Genomic DNA, 16027 nt, shown 5'->3' with positions numbered 1-16027 from the left:
TGCTGTCTAGTGCCCACAGGACCCAGCTGCGCCTCATGTTCTTTCAGAACCCTGACCTGACCTTTGCCCAATTCAAGGACAGGGTCATAAGGGTGCTCCGTGAACCCGTCAACAAGTGGCGCTATAACCCCCCGGCGCCCTGCTCTCACCTACCACCAGGAGGCGGCGCCCTCCTCTATGGACTCTGTGGGGGCCGATGCACAGGCCCTGAACCAAGCCCCATCGAAAGATCTGCACCACCAAGTCCAGGAGCTGACCAGGAGCGTTGCGGCATTGACCAGGACCGTCCAGGTGTTACAAGTGGACCCGTCAAGACCCATCGAGTTGGCTTCAAGTCCGGAGGATGTCCCGTGGCGTCGACAGAGGAGGACCCCGTCGTTCCGAGGGAGGCCCACAGACAGCTACGCAGAGGATGGGCAGCCCATTTGCCGTCGATGCAACCAGCCCGGACACATTTCCAGGTACTGTAATTTAAACGGGTCCAACCTGGGGCAGAGGGACAACCCCCAGGCGTAAGATCACCAGGCCCTTACAATTGGCGCAATAAGTACGTTGGGGGCGCCCGGTTTTACCCGTGGTGCTGGACGGTATCCCCATGAGCGCCTTGCTGGATACCGGGTCGCAAGTAACTACTTTCCCTTATGTACTTTTTAAGCAGTATTGGACTGATGCTGATATAACACGGTATCCAGACAGTGACTTGAGCATCATCGCCAGTAATGGCTTGCCTGTGCCGCAGATGGGGTTCAAGGAGATGACCATTAAAATTGGTAAAGTTGAACTACCGGCACAGGGAGTGATTATTGTGGACATTGACCGTCGTGAAAGTCACCCTAAAATAACTGTGGGTACTAACGTGATTGAAAATGGTCTTTCAGAGGTAATTGTAATTCTACAACAGGTGGCGGTGAATGCTAGTTCCAGTCAACAGAGAGTCCTCAACAAGGAGATGAAAGCCCTGATGAGACGGCAGCAGGTAGAACTGTTTGGTGGTGAGATCGGTAGCGTAAGACTGAGTGACCCATTCCCCATTTCCATGCCTCCCAAAAGTGAAATGATGATCTGGTGTCGGACTGCAATCGGGTTGAGAGGTAGAGACTACAAAGCCATGGTAGAACCCGTGTACTCAGACAGCAGGCCCACCATTTTGACAGCCCGGGGGGTGGTTGATGTCCGTCATGGGAGGGTGCCTGTTCGCATTCTCAACATTGGGGAGAGGGAGGTAAACTTACCCAGGTACGCTACACTTGCCAAACTGTTTGCTGTCTAACACAAAGCTATCAGGGCCGTGGAGCCTTTGCCTCCATCTCCACAGGCGGAGGGTAATGGCTCCCAGAAACAAAAGGAGGACTGGTGCCAGAAACTCCATGTGGGTGCTGACTCCACTCCCCTGCACCAAAAACAAGGAGTCTACCGGGTGGTCCAGGAGTACAAGAGAATTTTTAGTAAGCACCCGCTAGACTTCGGCAGAGTAAAAGGGATAGAACACCATATCCCCAAGGGGAGCCACCCACCAATAAAAGAGAGACACAGACCTGTACCCCCTGCACATTATCAGAACGCAAAGGGCATGCTAAGAGAAATGAAAGAAGCTGGGGTCATTAGAGATAGCTGTAGCCCCTGGGCAGCCCCCCTGGTTCTGGTAAAAAAGAAAGACGGCACCATGAGAATGTGCATGGACTATAGACAAATCAACCGTATCACCCACAAAGATGCATATCCGCTGCCTAGAATAGAGGAGTCTTTAGCCGCACTAAAATCAGCTAACTTCTTTTCTACTTTGGACCTTACTAGCGGGTACTGGCAGGTTCCTGTGGCAGACGCTGACAAGGAGAAGACCGCCTTCACCACCCTGATGGGACTGAGCGAGTTCAACTGTATGCCCTTCGGGCTCTGCAACGCACCAGGGACCTTCCAGAGGCTGATGGAATGCTGTCTAGGGCACCGAAACTTCGAGACGGTCCTCCTTTACCTGGATGACGTGATCGTCTATTCAAAGACTTACGAGGACCATCTAAAGCACCTGGCCGAGGTGTTCGAAGCCCTGGCAGGCTATGGCCTGAAGGTGAAACCATCAAAGTGTCACCTATTGAAACCGAAAGTCCAGTACCTAGGGTACATGGTAAGTGCGGAAGGAGTAGCCCCCGACCCTGACAAGGTCACAGCGATCAAGAGCTGGCCAAGCCCCTCAAACATCAAAGAAGTGAGGCAGTTCCTCGGGTTGGTAGGCTACTACCGAAGGTTCATCCCCGGGTTCACTAAGATGGCAGCTCCTATGCAGGACCTCCTGATAGGACAGTCTAAGTCCAGAAGCCAAAAGCCACCCTTCAAGTGGGATAAACCGGAAGAGGAGTCCTTCCGCCAGTTGAAGATGGCCCTCACAGGGGATGAGATCCTGGCCTACCCTGATTATGGCCAGCCTTTTATTCTCCACACAGACGCCAGTAATGTGGGACTGGGAGCCGTACTGTCACAAAACCAACAGGGCAGAGAAAGGGTGATCGCGTACGCCAGCGGGAAGCTGAGGCCCACCGAGAGGAACCCGGAGAATTACAGCTCCTTCAAGCTAGAATTCTTGGCGGTGGTGTGGGCCATAACGGAATGCTTCAAGCATTACCTGGCCTCCGCAAAGTTCACTGTGTACACGGACAACAACCCGTTAACACACCTAGACAGGGCAAGACTTGGTGCCCTGGAACAGCGGTGGATGGCCCGTCTCTCCAATTATGACTTCATGATCAAGTACCGGGCAGGCAGAACCAATGCCAACGCTGACGCCCTATCGAGAATGCCTCACTTACCTGAAGGTGACGAAGACCCAGAAGAGCTGGAGGAGGTAGAACTCCCCGCGTTTCACCGGTACGGAGCTGCTCAATACTCCCACCGCGTGAAGGAGGAAGATTTAACAACCGTTATGATCAATCCCCTACCTCACCACAGCTGGGCCGAGACCCAAGATAGTGACCCTGCAATCCGCCTGGTGAAAGATCTGCTGACCCAGGAAGACGCCCACTTAGATCCGGATGCTTCAGAGGAAGCCAAGCAGCTATGGAAAGAGAAGAACAAGCTGTTCCTCTATGAAGGCAAGCTGTGTTGAAGACTTGTCAACCACCGGACACACGAGCTGACCTGGCAAGTCGTGGTCCCAAGGCGGGATGCAGCTATGGTCCTGGGGGCTTACCATGACAGAGCGGGGCACTTCGGTTGGAAGAAACTGGAGTTCCTGCTAAGAGGTTCTTTTGGGTCGGCATGAGAGGGGCTGTAGAGAAGTGGTGCAGGGACTGTGGCCCTTGTAACTTAAGGAGAAAAGACCGCACCAGCCAGAAGACACCCTTGAAGCCCATCGTCACCCAGCAGCCTCTTGAGCTGGTAGCTCTGGACCACGTCAAATTGGCTCCAAGCCGGTCAGGATACATCTACTCCCTGACAATTGTGGACCGCTATTCCCATTTTCTAGTGGTGGTCCCGGTAAAAGACTTGACAGCCCAAAGGGCGGCCAGAGCCTTCCAGCAATACTTCTGCTGTCCACACGGGTATCCAGAACAAGTTCTGACAGACCAGGGTCCAGCGTTCGAAGCCGAAATCTTCCAAGAGTTCTGCAACCTTTATGGCTGTAAGAAGATTCGGACAACGCCTTACCACCCACAAACCAACGGGATGTGTGAGAAAATGAACAATATAGTCATTGATCTCCTGAAAACATTGCCCCTGGAGGAACGCAGCCTGTGGCCAGAAAAACTGCCGGACCTAATAGACTTATACAACCATATCCCGGTGAATGCTACAAACTGCACCCCGGCTTACCTGATGCGAGCCAGACCAGGTAAGCTGCCCATGGACCTGGAGATGGGAGTCCTAACACCTGAGGACACCTCCCCGGATGCGGACTGGGATACGGAAAGGCGACTGCAGTACAAGAAGGTACAGAAGAGTGTGGAGAAGAGCCTGGCCCAGTTGAGAGAAAGGCAAGAAAGACTCGTCAACCAACACACCCCTGCTGGTCCCCTAGAACCTGGTGAGCAGGTCCTGAAGCGAAAGAGAAGGCTACATAAGTTGGACGACCAGTGGGAAAGGGAACCCTACACCGTACTGCAGTCTGATCATGACAAATCGAAGGTGTGCGTGATCACCAAGGATGGAGGAGAAACCACTAGTACCGTCTCCAGAGACCACCTAAAAAGGTGCCCTGAGCAACTACGGAATGCAGAGGAGGATCAAAGTGACCTTGAACCCGCAGAGGACAAGGAAGAAATGATCAGCACCGTTCTCGGAGAGTTCCCTCAGTCCTGGACTCGAATAAACGATGCTATAGTGGTACCCGTCCTGCATTTCCTGCAACCCATACAGCAGCAACCTACACCAGAGCAGGAAAGTGAAGAAGAACAAGCAGTCCCAGAGGCAGAAGAGCTGGTACCAGAAACCCAGGAGAGTCAACCCTCTGCTGACAGTGAGCCTGCCATGCCTGCGGTAAGCCAAAGGACCCGTAGACAGCTGCCTGCCCTATGTAACGGGTCTGGGAGGTGGAACCTCTGAGCAACGATACAAAGGGGCAGTCCTTGTAAGGAAGCGGGTGGCTCCCAGGGTAGGTGGGCAGGTAGTCACGGCAAGTGACGGGGACGTCTCTGGGTAGAAGGGCAGGAAGTCACGGCAAGTGACGGGGACAGTCTCTGGGTAGAAGGGCAGGAGGTCACGGCAAGTGACGGGGACAGTCTCTGGGTAGAAGGGCAGGAGGTCACGGCAAGAGACGGGGACAGTCTCTTGACAGGCGGGTGGTCACAGCAAGTGACGACTAAGCCTCCAGATAGGCTAGCAGACGGGTAGCAGGTGGACGCTCCCAGGTGAGCGGGCAAGAGTCTCTGGACAGGCAGGTGGTCACGGCAAGTGATGGCTAAGCCTCCAGGTAGACTAGCAGGCAGGTAGCAGGTGGACGCTCCCAGGTGAGCGGGCAAGAGTCTCTGGACAGGCAGGTGGTCACAGCAGGTGACGGCAGAGCCTCCTGGTAGGCTAGCAGGCAGGTAGCAGGCGGACGCTCCCAGGTGAGCGGGTAAGAGTCTCTGGACAGGCAGGTGGTCACAGCACGTGACGGCAGAGCCTCCAGGTAGGCTAGCAGACAGGTAGCAGGCGGACGCTCCCAGGTGAGCGGGTAAGAGTCTCTGGACAGGCAGGTGGTCACAGCACGTGACGGCAGAGCCTCCAGGTAGGCTAGCAGGCAGGTAGCAGGCGGATGCTCCCAGGTGAGCGGGTAAGAGTCTCTGGACAGGCAGGTGGTCACAGCACGTTATGGCAGAGCCCCCAGGTAGGCTAGCAGGCAGGTAGCAGATGAGCGCTCCCAGGTGAGCGGTCAATCAGATCCATAGACAGACTGGCAGGGCTGGTAGGCAGACTGTCGGACCGCAGGAATGCAAGTAGATAGACAAGTATCAGGCAGGTATCAAGCAGGAATCTGGCAGGTAACTGGCAGGTATCTGGTAACGGGACCTGAGGGCTGAAGCAGAGTGATAGGCTATGCAACAACATTGCTCGGGCACCTCCATTTTGGAGGAGGTGCCTTATATATGGTGAGGTCCTCCGGCCATTGGCCGGGGACTCCTTAGGACGGCGCGCGCGGCCCCTTTAAGAGAGGGGGAGCACGCGCGCGCGCCCTAAGCACAGTGGCCGGGAAGCAGCGCGCGCTGCCAGCAGTGCGGGAGGAAGACGCCGGGCACGGAGCGGAGAGGTGAGGGGAACAGCGTCCCTGCCTAGCAGGAGGCAGGGACGCCGACGCTACACCCTACCTGTACACCAAGCTGGTAGCTCTACCCCTAACGCTAGTGGGGAAAGCCAGGTCGGTCCGCCACCAGACAGTGGGTTACGCAGGTCAACCAGGAGCACAAAGGGGCAGATACCCGCTCGCTGGAGAATATAGGGTGCACTTAAACTGTAAATAACCCTGTTGCCAAGTGCTAAATGTTTGCAAAATTACATGCATGATTAGTAATTGTGTATTTCAGTTTCTTACAGTTACCGTACGGACTCAAAGGTTATGAACTTTTAATAACAGGGACTTTGTATGGACTGCATTCGGAGCCTGACCAAGGAATGAACTAAGACTGTAAAGGACTTGGGGCTAAGACAGACCCCCACCTGGTTAAGGCTCCCCGTTGTGTTGGTGATATGGACACCCGGTCACAGACCACACTGTGACCTTAAGAACTCAACCTGTGCGTCGTTTGTCTACTAATGTTTTATGGTCATGCATATTATCTTTGTTTATTGTTTAGTCCCGGAGTACTAAATTTTACTAGGCAGGAATGTGTCACCCTGGCCTGGATGCCACAAATATAATAAAGCTGTGTCTGAGAGCAAGGGGGAGGTCCTCTAGTCAAGGACCATAAGCATGCAGCACCTCCTGTCCCAGACCAGTAGGGGGAGCAGGCTGTCCCTATAAAAGCTGGAGCTGGGGGCAGGGTTAGGGAGAACTGGACAACCTGTCTCTGGATTGAGAGGTGTCCCAGAGCAGGGACAGACAGTTGTGTTGCAGCCTAAGAGGATGTGTGGCAGTAGGAGAGCCACGAGCCAGGGACAAGAGGCGAAGTGAGCCTGTCCTGGCAGATAGAGAAATTAATCTACCAGACTTTGGTGTCTGAGGCTGTGAGGATTCCACGTCCTACAGCAGATAACCAGTCCGCAGGGGACTGTATGCTCCTTGGCCTAAGAAGCCCGGAGGCTCCGCCACAGCAGAAGGGACCAGCAAAGCCGTACCAGGCCGGGAGTAGAAAGGGACCCAAGTTGCAAGCCATACGGGTGAGAGGACACGGTGAGCTCGGGAACGTGGGCTGTTACACTATAAGGAGGGAAATAGCCAGAAGGAGCACAGAGAGCACGGTAGGCCTACACCCTCACCCTGACCATGGCCAGCTTCCCACTTGTTCTCAGACATCCAGGCCCCCTCCTAGCCGGGCCTGTTTCTGGGTCATTTTACCTGTCCTAATAAAGACCCTGAACTGTTTAAGAGGCCTCCGTTTCCTGACTATCGCGGTCGGAATCATCCCCTCCATCATCCATTATATATACTGCCCTGGGGCCATACTCCTCCCGTGGGGAGTTGAACTATTCAGTGCTGCACATTTATATCAGCCCCAGCGGTCTGCACTGCAGCGGCGGTTAGCCCTGACCGCAATCCACGGGTGGAGTAGTCGGACATTACCTACAGCACATAGCAGACTACCACTGGTCTGACCACCCAGAGCCACGGAACCGGGTCGCCACTACTACTCCCAGCATTGCCCTGAAGCCCGGTTCCGAGTGCCCCACGGCCCAGGGGGCGAGTCATAAGAAGTACACCATGGAAGAAGTTCACCATGTAAGACGTTCACCATGTAAGAAGTTCACCATGTAAGAAGTTCACCATGTAAGAAGTTCACCATGTAAGAAGTTCACCATGTAAGAAGTTCACCATGTAAGAAGTTCACCATGTAAGAAGTTCACCAGGTAAGAAGTTCACCAGGTAAGAAGTTCACCAGGTAAGAAGTTCACCATGTAAGACGTTCACCATGTAAGAAGTTCACCATGTAAGAAGTTCACCATGTAAGAAGTTCACCATGTAAGAAGTACACCAGGTAAGAAGTTCACCAGGTAAGAAGTTCACCAGGTAAGAAGTACACCAGGTAAGACGTTTACCATGTAAGAAGTTCACCATGTAAGAAGTATACCATGTAAGAAGTATACCATGTAAGAAGTACAACATGTAAGAAGTTCACCATCTCAGGCTGCTTGCCCACTATGCGTTTTTCAAGCGCTTTTGCGGTGGAATTTCCGCAGGGAAAACGCTTAAAAAATGCTTGGTAATACGTTCCCCATGGTCCCCAATGATAATATTCATGTGCTGTGCACATGCTGCGGAAATTTCTGCTGTGGATTATCATTGCGGAAAAATACGCAGCATGTCCATTAATTTTGCGGACACGCAGAGTAATTGCCGCTATTGACTTGCATTGAAACGCATATTATCCATGTCAGCACATTTGCACAAGCGGATATCATACGGTTCAATGTGTGGATGGTACCCAGGTTTGGAGAAGAGGAGACTCTCATCCAGACCCAGGTACCATAGAACCTGTTAAAAAAAGAATTTAAAGTAAAAAATTAAAGATTATACTTACCTTCTGATGGCCCCTGGTCTCCTCAGCGATGCGTCCAGTCTGTTGTATGGGTCACGGTGGTTTGACGACCTGTCATGACGTCATTTAGTCATGTGACAGGTCACGCGACCGCTGACGTCGACGGTCGCGTGACCTGTCACATGACTAAATGACGTCATGGCAGGTCCTTTCACACCACCGTGACCGATACAACAGACCGGACGCAGCGGAGAAAACACCGGGGGCCATCGGAAGGTAAGTATAATCTTTATTTTTTATTTTTTACCATTCTTATTCTTTTTTTTAACTATTACTTGGTCACACTATATAAATCCATGCCGGTTGCATGGATTTATATAGTGTGACCAAGTTATCAAGCACTTTCCAAGTGATGCTAAAATCGCTTGGAAAGCGCTTGATAACCCGCATGCAGAAATGCATGCAAAAACAATTTACAAACGCTTCTACCTGGCAGGAAAAATGCATGTAAAATCTGTTTTTCCTGCCAGGGAGAAGCGGAAAAAATATGCAGCATTTCTGCATCGTGGACACTTAGCCTAAGAAGTACACCATGTAAGAAGTACACCATGTAAGAAGTACACCATGTAAGAATTTCACCATGTAAGAATTTCACCATGTAAGAAGTTTACCATGTAAGAAGTTTACCATGTAAGAAGTTTACCATGTAAGGAATACACCATGTAAGAAGTTTACTAGCGCATTTCTGATGCCTGTAGCACCTTTATTCGTGGTGGGAAATAAATAGCACCATGAACACAGGTGCTAGAGGCACCATAAAATGTTATGGTTTTAACTCCGTGAAGCTGGATCTACATCGTCCTCTGTACATTGCTAAAAGCACCCACATTGCCACACACTTTTTAATAGTGGAGTAAAATATTAAGAAGTTGCAAATTTTTTGTACAACAATATTTGTAAGTTTTTATCAAATAAAACACTGGTGTAAATTCCCCCACAGCCAGGGGCGTAGATAGAAATCATGGGGCCCCATAGCAGAAGTTCTGATTGGGTCTCCCCCACCAAAAAAAAAAAGAAAGAAACAACAACAAAAATTAAATAATTGTCAGGGTCACAGAAGAGCAGATCTCACAACTTTCCATCCTTTACATAGTAATTTTCCTCCTGCTGAAGTCCTAGATTCCTCTTTCATTGCCCCCATAAAGTATGATGCCAACAAAAGTGCTCCCCCCCTAAACACATTATGATACCCCTATGGTGAATTCCTCCACATGTGCAGTATAATGACCATATTGTACCTCACCTCAACTCCCAAGGCAAAGTATGGTGACCCCAACACAGTATGATCCCCCAACTATGACTGGCACACAGCCCTCCATGCAGTATAATGGGCCTACATATAGTATAATGGCCCGCACTAGCCATCCAAACAGTAAGCTGGACCCCACACAAACCTTCACACTGTATACTTGCTTGTACACAGTATAATGGCCCCACATAATCCTCCAAATATTGTAATAGCCCCACATAGCCTTCCATATAGTATAATGCACCCCCATGGTCCTCCATGCAATAAAATGCACCCCCTCCACGCATAGTGCGGCCCCCATAGGGCATAGTGCGGCCCCCATAGGGTATAGTGCGGCCCCCATAGGGTATAGTGCGGCCCCCATAGGGCTTAGTGGGGTCCCCCATAGGGCATAATGCGGCCCCCATAGGGCTTAGTGGGGCCCCCATAGGGCATAGTGTGGACCCCATATGGCTTAGTGTGGTCACCATAGGGCATAATGTGGCCCCCACAGGGTATAGTGCGGACCCCATAGGGCATAGAACAGCCACAGTCCTCCAGTAATATGAGCACCATTTTTAAATAAATAAATACATACAGCTCCTCGTTCCCCCGCTGCTTAGGTCTCTGCAGCGCGTCTCTCTCATCAGCTCCACTGCCTGACCCAGCATGGTGTGATGAAGTGACGCAGAGGGGGAATGATGGGAGCGGGAGTGTCACATGACGCTTCCTCCTCCATCATTGCCTTCAACTGTATTGACATCTGCAGATACAGTTAAATGCGGGTCGGGGGGCGATGCTAGCTGTGCGGGGGGGCACGATGCGGGGGGCGCCCCCCCGGCTCACGGGCCCCATAGCAGTCGCGTGGCCTGCCGCCATAGGCGGTACGCCACTGCCCACAGCCTCCAGCAAAACTGACTTCAAAAGTTCTTCTCATGATGAATCCCCCCTCAAAAAAGAAAAAAATGTCACTCCAGTAAGTGGACGTTAAAGAAACATCTCTAGGCATATTTAAAGATGCAACCAATTTATAATCAACCGTGCAATATTTTGATAAATTTGTTGCTAATAGCGGCAGTCAGGAGTGGACATTAATGCAACCTGTGCTGTCACAGGGGCCACTACCACCTCCAAAACAGGTGTAATTGTGCATTATAATGAGCTATTGGACTGCAAAGGACCCATATACCGTTCTGGCAACAATGTTACCTCCAGCAAAACTGAGTTTAAGAATTCTGCAACTGATAAATTCCTTCCTTTTTGTCTTTAATTATTCATTTTTTTTCTTTTCTGTGACTTAAAAGTAGATTGGAGCTGGTGACTGACACTTTACAAGAATGAGGTGAGAGCTCGGTTACTTGTGGTATGGGAAGAAGTGTTGAGGCGTGAATGCAGAAACTTCTGAAAACATGTCCTATCCGTGCCAACCGGCGCTTTTTCTGCAGCAAGTGCATGGATTTCTGCATACACTATTAATATGAATGGCACAGATGTAGAACCTTCTGCAACAAATCTGTCAATATTCCCAAGATCAACCCGAGTGTTGCATTTGTAAATTGTACATTTCAATAAAGCAATAAAAAAAAAAAACTGAAAAAAAAAAAGAGGAGGCAGGGCGGACTGGGGGGAGCTTAGATGCTCGCTGTACACAGTCGCACACACTCACACATCTGCCTTGGGACTGCAGTGTGATGTATTCTGTCTCCAGCTGATCAGCACTTCCACCGCCTGATCATTGACAGCTCCCTGTGCCTGCGGAAACTGTAGGACATCAGTGCCAAGGGGGCACTTTCTTTTTATTCCATTTATTTTTTGCATTACTGCTCTTTTAAAAATTCTTTTAACGAGTCTAAGAAAATGAACCCCCAGTGTGCCCGCTGTGGCAGAGTCGTGTACCCCACAGAAAAAGTCAACTGCTTGGACAAGGTAATTTTATCTGTCTTTTTTTTTTTTTACTTTGAGATTTGATTGTATTTTACTTATCCGGATGACACAGACGTATAAAATAAGGCGACTTTTACTCGTTGCCCTATTTAACTAGTTGTGAATGATGGGCAGGTGCCAAGCAGTGCGAAAAGCAGCGATGTAACAATGTAGCGGAGAAGATGTGTCAAAATGTAACTCTTTGGGGTTGTGTTTGTGTAAAAGTTCTGCACAATTCCTATTGTCCTATGTAAAAGCTGATCATTGCAGATAACAATCTTGGCTCTGCTGCATCTTTTTATTCTTCTAGGGAGTGGAGGGGTTAATGGTGATGCCAGAGGAGAGAATACCTGAAGACTTGAGGAGTGACTCTTGCAGGAATGCTTTTAATTAGCAATTTCTTCATGCAGTAGGGAGGCGACGCATATTGTATGGTGGCGGCAGGGAACAACTTGGTGCCTGATGTGCATTGGAAATGAAAGAATGTGCCCCCCCTCCTGATGTCAACTGCTATGTGTGCACAGTTGTGGAAATGGCTTCTAATCTCTTGTGCAATGTCACGTTTGGCTCAGGGGAAGAAAAAAAAAAAAAGGTTTTCATCTGAGTGGCTGAAAGCAATGCAGAAATGACTTGTCCTGGAGAGAAGTGTAATCATCCTGTATTGACGGCGGATGGCAGGCGTACTGCTGAGCCATGGCAATGTCAGCTAGCGGCACCTGACGGTGGCGCTGCTCAGACCTCAGCTTTGAATAGTGGTGTGATAATGAAACAGCATCTTGGGAGAGAGGAGGAGGGGGGGGGAGGCATGATGATGATGAGAGTGATGCTTCCCCCATCGTGCGGATTCATTTCTTTAGGCTTGCTGCATTCTTATTGGATTGGTGACGAAAAATAAAGTCAAAACTTGCACAAATGAGTGGTGCCGCACAAATGAGTGGTGCCGCACACTTTACTTTGGTAAACTATTCGTAACAGAGTTCTCCCAACTTAGCAAGTTATCACCCAAGCACAAGATAAGTGATAAGTTGCTGATCATAGAATCATAGCATATTAGAATTGGAAGGGACCTCCAGGGTCCTCGTGTCTGACCCCCTGCTCAATGCAGGATTCACTAAACCATCTCAGACAGATGTCTGTCCAGCCTCTGTTTGAAAACTTCCATTGAATGAGAACTCACCACCTCTCGTGATCGCCTGTTCCACTCATTGATCACCCTCACTGTCAAAAAGTTTTTTCTAATATCTAATCTGTATCTTCTCCCATTCAGTTTCATTCCATTGCTTCTTGTGTTTCCATGTGCAAATGAGAATAAGGATGACACTGTGACAGCCCTTCAGATATTTGTAGACAGCTATTAAGCCTTCTTTTTTGCAAGCTAAACATTCCCAGATCCTTTAACCGTTCCTCATAGGACATGGTTTGCAGTCCGCTCACCATCCTGGTAGCTCTTCTCTGAACTTGCTCCAGTTTTTCAATGTCTTTTATAAAATGTGGTGTCCAGAACTGTACACAGTATTCCAGATGAGGTCTGACCAAGAAGTAGAGGGGGATAATTACTTCATGTGATCTAGACTCTATGCTTCTCTTAATACATCCCAGAACTGTTTGCCTTTATTGCTGCTGCATCAGTGATCACAACAGTGTGGGGGTACCACCAAACCAAATGCTTGGCTATCTCCAATCCCATAGACAATCGATAGAGCGGTCGTCAACACGTGCAAACTCCACTCCATTCAGACTGGGAACTTCAAAGCCCATTTTTCTCAGCGGTCGGCCCCCAACAATAATCCGGTTATCCCTTATCCTGTGGATAGGTGATAATTCAATAAGATGGGACCATCCCTTTAATTTCAAAATGGAGATTATACCCAGTGACGGGGGGAATTTTTAGAAGTGTACGTACATAGTCACTTAGGTTGACAAAACCATACGCATCCATTATATTCAACCTTACTTAGTGGTTTGGTCCAGAGGAAGGTAGAAAAAAAACCTTGCAACCAACCATAGCCAATTCTCTATCAATGAACAGGATGGGTGGGAGAAATGCATTCCTCTCTGACCCCACATAGCTGTCAGGTAATTTTTGTGGATCAATTAAACATTGTTCATTGACTTTTACCATTGTATATGCCATTACCACTTCTTGGTATATAGAATCCCAAGGTTTGACTGCTTTGACTGTAGAGAACCCTTTCCTATACTGATGTTTGAATTGCCTCTCATGGTGAATGTCGGCTGTGTTTAACTGACAGCCCTTAAGGCATATAGATTTGGACTAGGGTGTTATAGAAGGGTAGTACTCTATTTGGATTGCAGATTTTTTAATCTCTCTTTTTCCACATTTTATAAAATCTTTGCGTGCTTTTGCAGCTGCTGCTTGACATTGAGTGTTCCCTCTTTTTTTTTTTTTTTTTTTTTTTTTTTACTGCTTACCAGTGAACTCAAGAACTTCTATGTTATCTGTGTATATTTTTATGTACTGTCGAAATATCATCGTACAACCACAAAATATTCCTGAGAATTATTTTTAGATGCCGGCTACTATGCGGTGTCAGCCGCCCGTGAGGATGAATATTGAGAGCTGTAGGGCAGCCAGGTGACACTTTTCTAATTCATGGCGGCAGATGTGTTTACTCAGTAAGTTTAAGCAAAGTGAAAGAAATATCCAGCTGCTGCTTCACAAATGGCCTTATTTCCAACAGGACTGACATTGTGATATGAAAAGTATATGCCCCCCTACCAGTGTCAGACAGAAACAGTGCCACACCTCTCCATGGGTTGTATTGCTACTGTTTTTGGAAGAGGACACACCATTAACCCCTTCCTGACATTCTCCATATATGTACTGCACATGTAGGGTGGAGATGTATGGAATGGGCTCAGGAGCTGAGTTCACACCCTACACGTCGGGTGCTGGCTGTGCTATACAGCCAGCGCCCGCCTCTAACATTGGCGATCAGAGCTAGTGTCGATCGCTGCTGTTTAACCACTTAAACATCACTGTCAATCTTTGAGAGCATCCTTTAAGTGGCACCATCCCGCAACATGATTTCTGGGTGGCGATGGGATGCCATAGCTGACGGGGGCTTATTAATGCCCCTTGTTGCTCTCTGAATCAGACCACTTTTTCCCAATACAAAAAAAAATAAAATAAACATATTTGATATTGCCACATATGCAAAAGTATGATCTATCAATATATACAGTGGCATGTAAATGTTTGGGCACCCCTGGTAAAAAAAATACTGTTATTGTGAACAGTTAAGCAAGTTGAAGATTAAATGACCTCTAAAAGGCCTAAAGTTAAAGATGACACATTTCCTTTATATTTTTTGGCAAAAAAATATATATTTTGTTATTTTTTACATTTTAAAAATTACAAAAAGGAAAGTGGACTGACGCAAAAGTTTGAGCACCCTTGGAGATTTGTGTTCTCAGATAACTTTGACCAAGGTTTCAGACTTTAATTAGTCTGTTAGGATTATGGCTTATTCACTATCATCGTTAGGAAAGGCTAGGTGATGCAAATTTCCCAGCTTTATAAAAACTCAGCCTCCTCTAACCTTGTGCCAAAAAAACGCAGCTTTGGGTGCTGCTAAGCAGTTGCCTAGCACTCTGAAAATGAAAATGGTGGAGGCCCACAAAGCAGGAGAAGGCTATAAGAAGATAGCAAAGCATTTTAAGTTGCCCTTTCCTCACTTCAAAATGTAATTAAGAAATGGTAGTTAACAGGAGCAGTGGAGGTCAAGATAAGGTCTGGAAGACCAAGCAAAATTTCAGTGAGAGCTGCTTGTAGGATTGCTAAAGAGGCAATTAAGATCCCCCTCTTGACTGCAAAAGATCTTCAGAAAGATTTAGCAGACTCTGGAATTTTGGTACATTGCTCTACTGTTCAGAGACACCTGCACAAATATGGCCTTCATGGAAGAGACATCAGAAGAAAACGTCTCCTGCGTCCTCACCATAAATTCAGCATTAGAACTATGCAAAAGAACATCTAAACAAGCCAGATGCATTTTAGAAACAAGTCCTGTGGACTGATGAGGTTAAAATAGAACTCTTTGGCCACAATGATCAAAGGTATATGTGGAGAAAAAAAAACACAGAATTTTAGGAAAAGAACATCTTGGTAACCATTAAGCACAGGGGTGGATCAATCATGCTTTGGGGTTGTGTTGCAGCCAATGGCACGGGGAACATTTCACGGGTAGAGCAAAAAATGGATTCAATGCCATTTTAACAAATTCTGGATGCAAACATAACACCATCTGTAATAAAGCTGCAGTTGAAAAGAGGATGGCTTCAACAAATGGATAATGATCTTAACACACATCAAAATCCACAATAGCCTACCTCAAAAGTAGCAAGCTGAAGGTTTTACAATTGCCCTCACAGTCCCCTGATCTGAACATCATTGAAAAACAGTGGCTAGACCTCAAAATAGCAGTGCATACAAGATGACCCAGAAATCTCACAGAGCTGGAAGAATTTTCCAAGGCAGAATGGATGAAAATCCCTCAAAGAAGAATTGAAAGAGTCTTGGCTGGCTACAAAAAGCGTTTAACAGCTGTGGTATTTTTAAAAGGGGGCGCTACTAGGTACTAACCATGCAGGATGCCCAAACTTTTGCATGTGCCCATTTTCCTTTTTATAATTTTTAAAATGTAAAAGATAAAAATATATAATTTTTATTTGCCTAAAATACAAAGGAAATGTG

The 16027-nt window shown here is 48.1% G+C and overlaps 1 protein-coding gene across 1 annotated transcript in view; it reads left to right on the top strand.

The window, feature by feature from the left end:
- The first annotated feature begins 11001 nt into the window (after positions 1-11001).
- Positions 11002-16027, top strand: part of NEBL (nebulette) — a 292333-nt gene continuing 287307 nt past the window's right edge. The window contains exon 1 of the mRNA XM_073677485.1: positions 11002-11313. Coding sequence (XP_073533586.1) covers positions 11245-11313 — 69 coding nt within the window. The 5' untranslated portion in view covers positions 11002-11244. The remainder of the gene's footprint in view (positions 11314-16027) is intronic.

This window comes from Phyllobates terribilis, unplaced genomic scaffold (assembly GCF_046119375.1).
Source record: "Phyllobates terribilis strain yellow unplaced genomic scaffold, ASM4611937v1 Scaffold_4__5_contigs__length_816908805, whole genome shotgun sequence".
Lineage (NCBI taxonomy): Eukaryota > Metazoa > Chordata > Amphibia > Anura > Dendrobatidae > Phyllobates > Phyllobates terribilis.
Note: the sequence above shows the minus strand (reverse complement) of the source record. Positions and strands in the feature narration are given on the sequence as shown.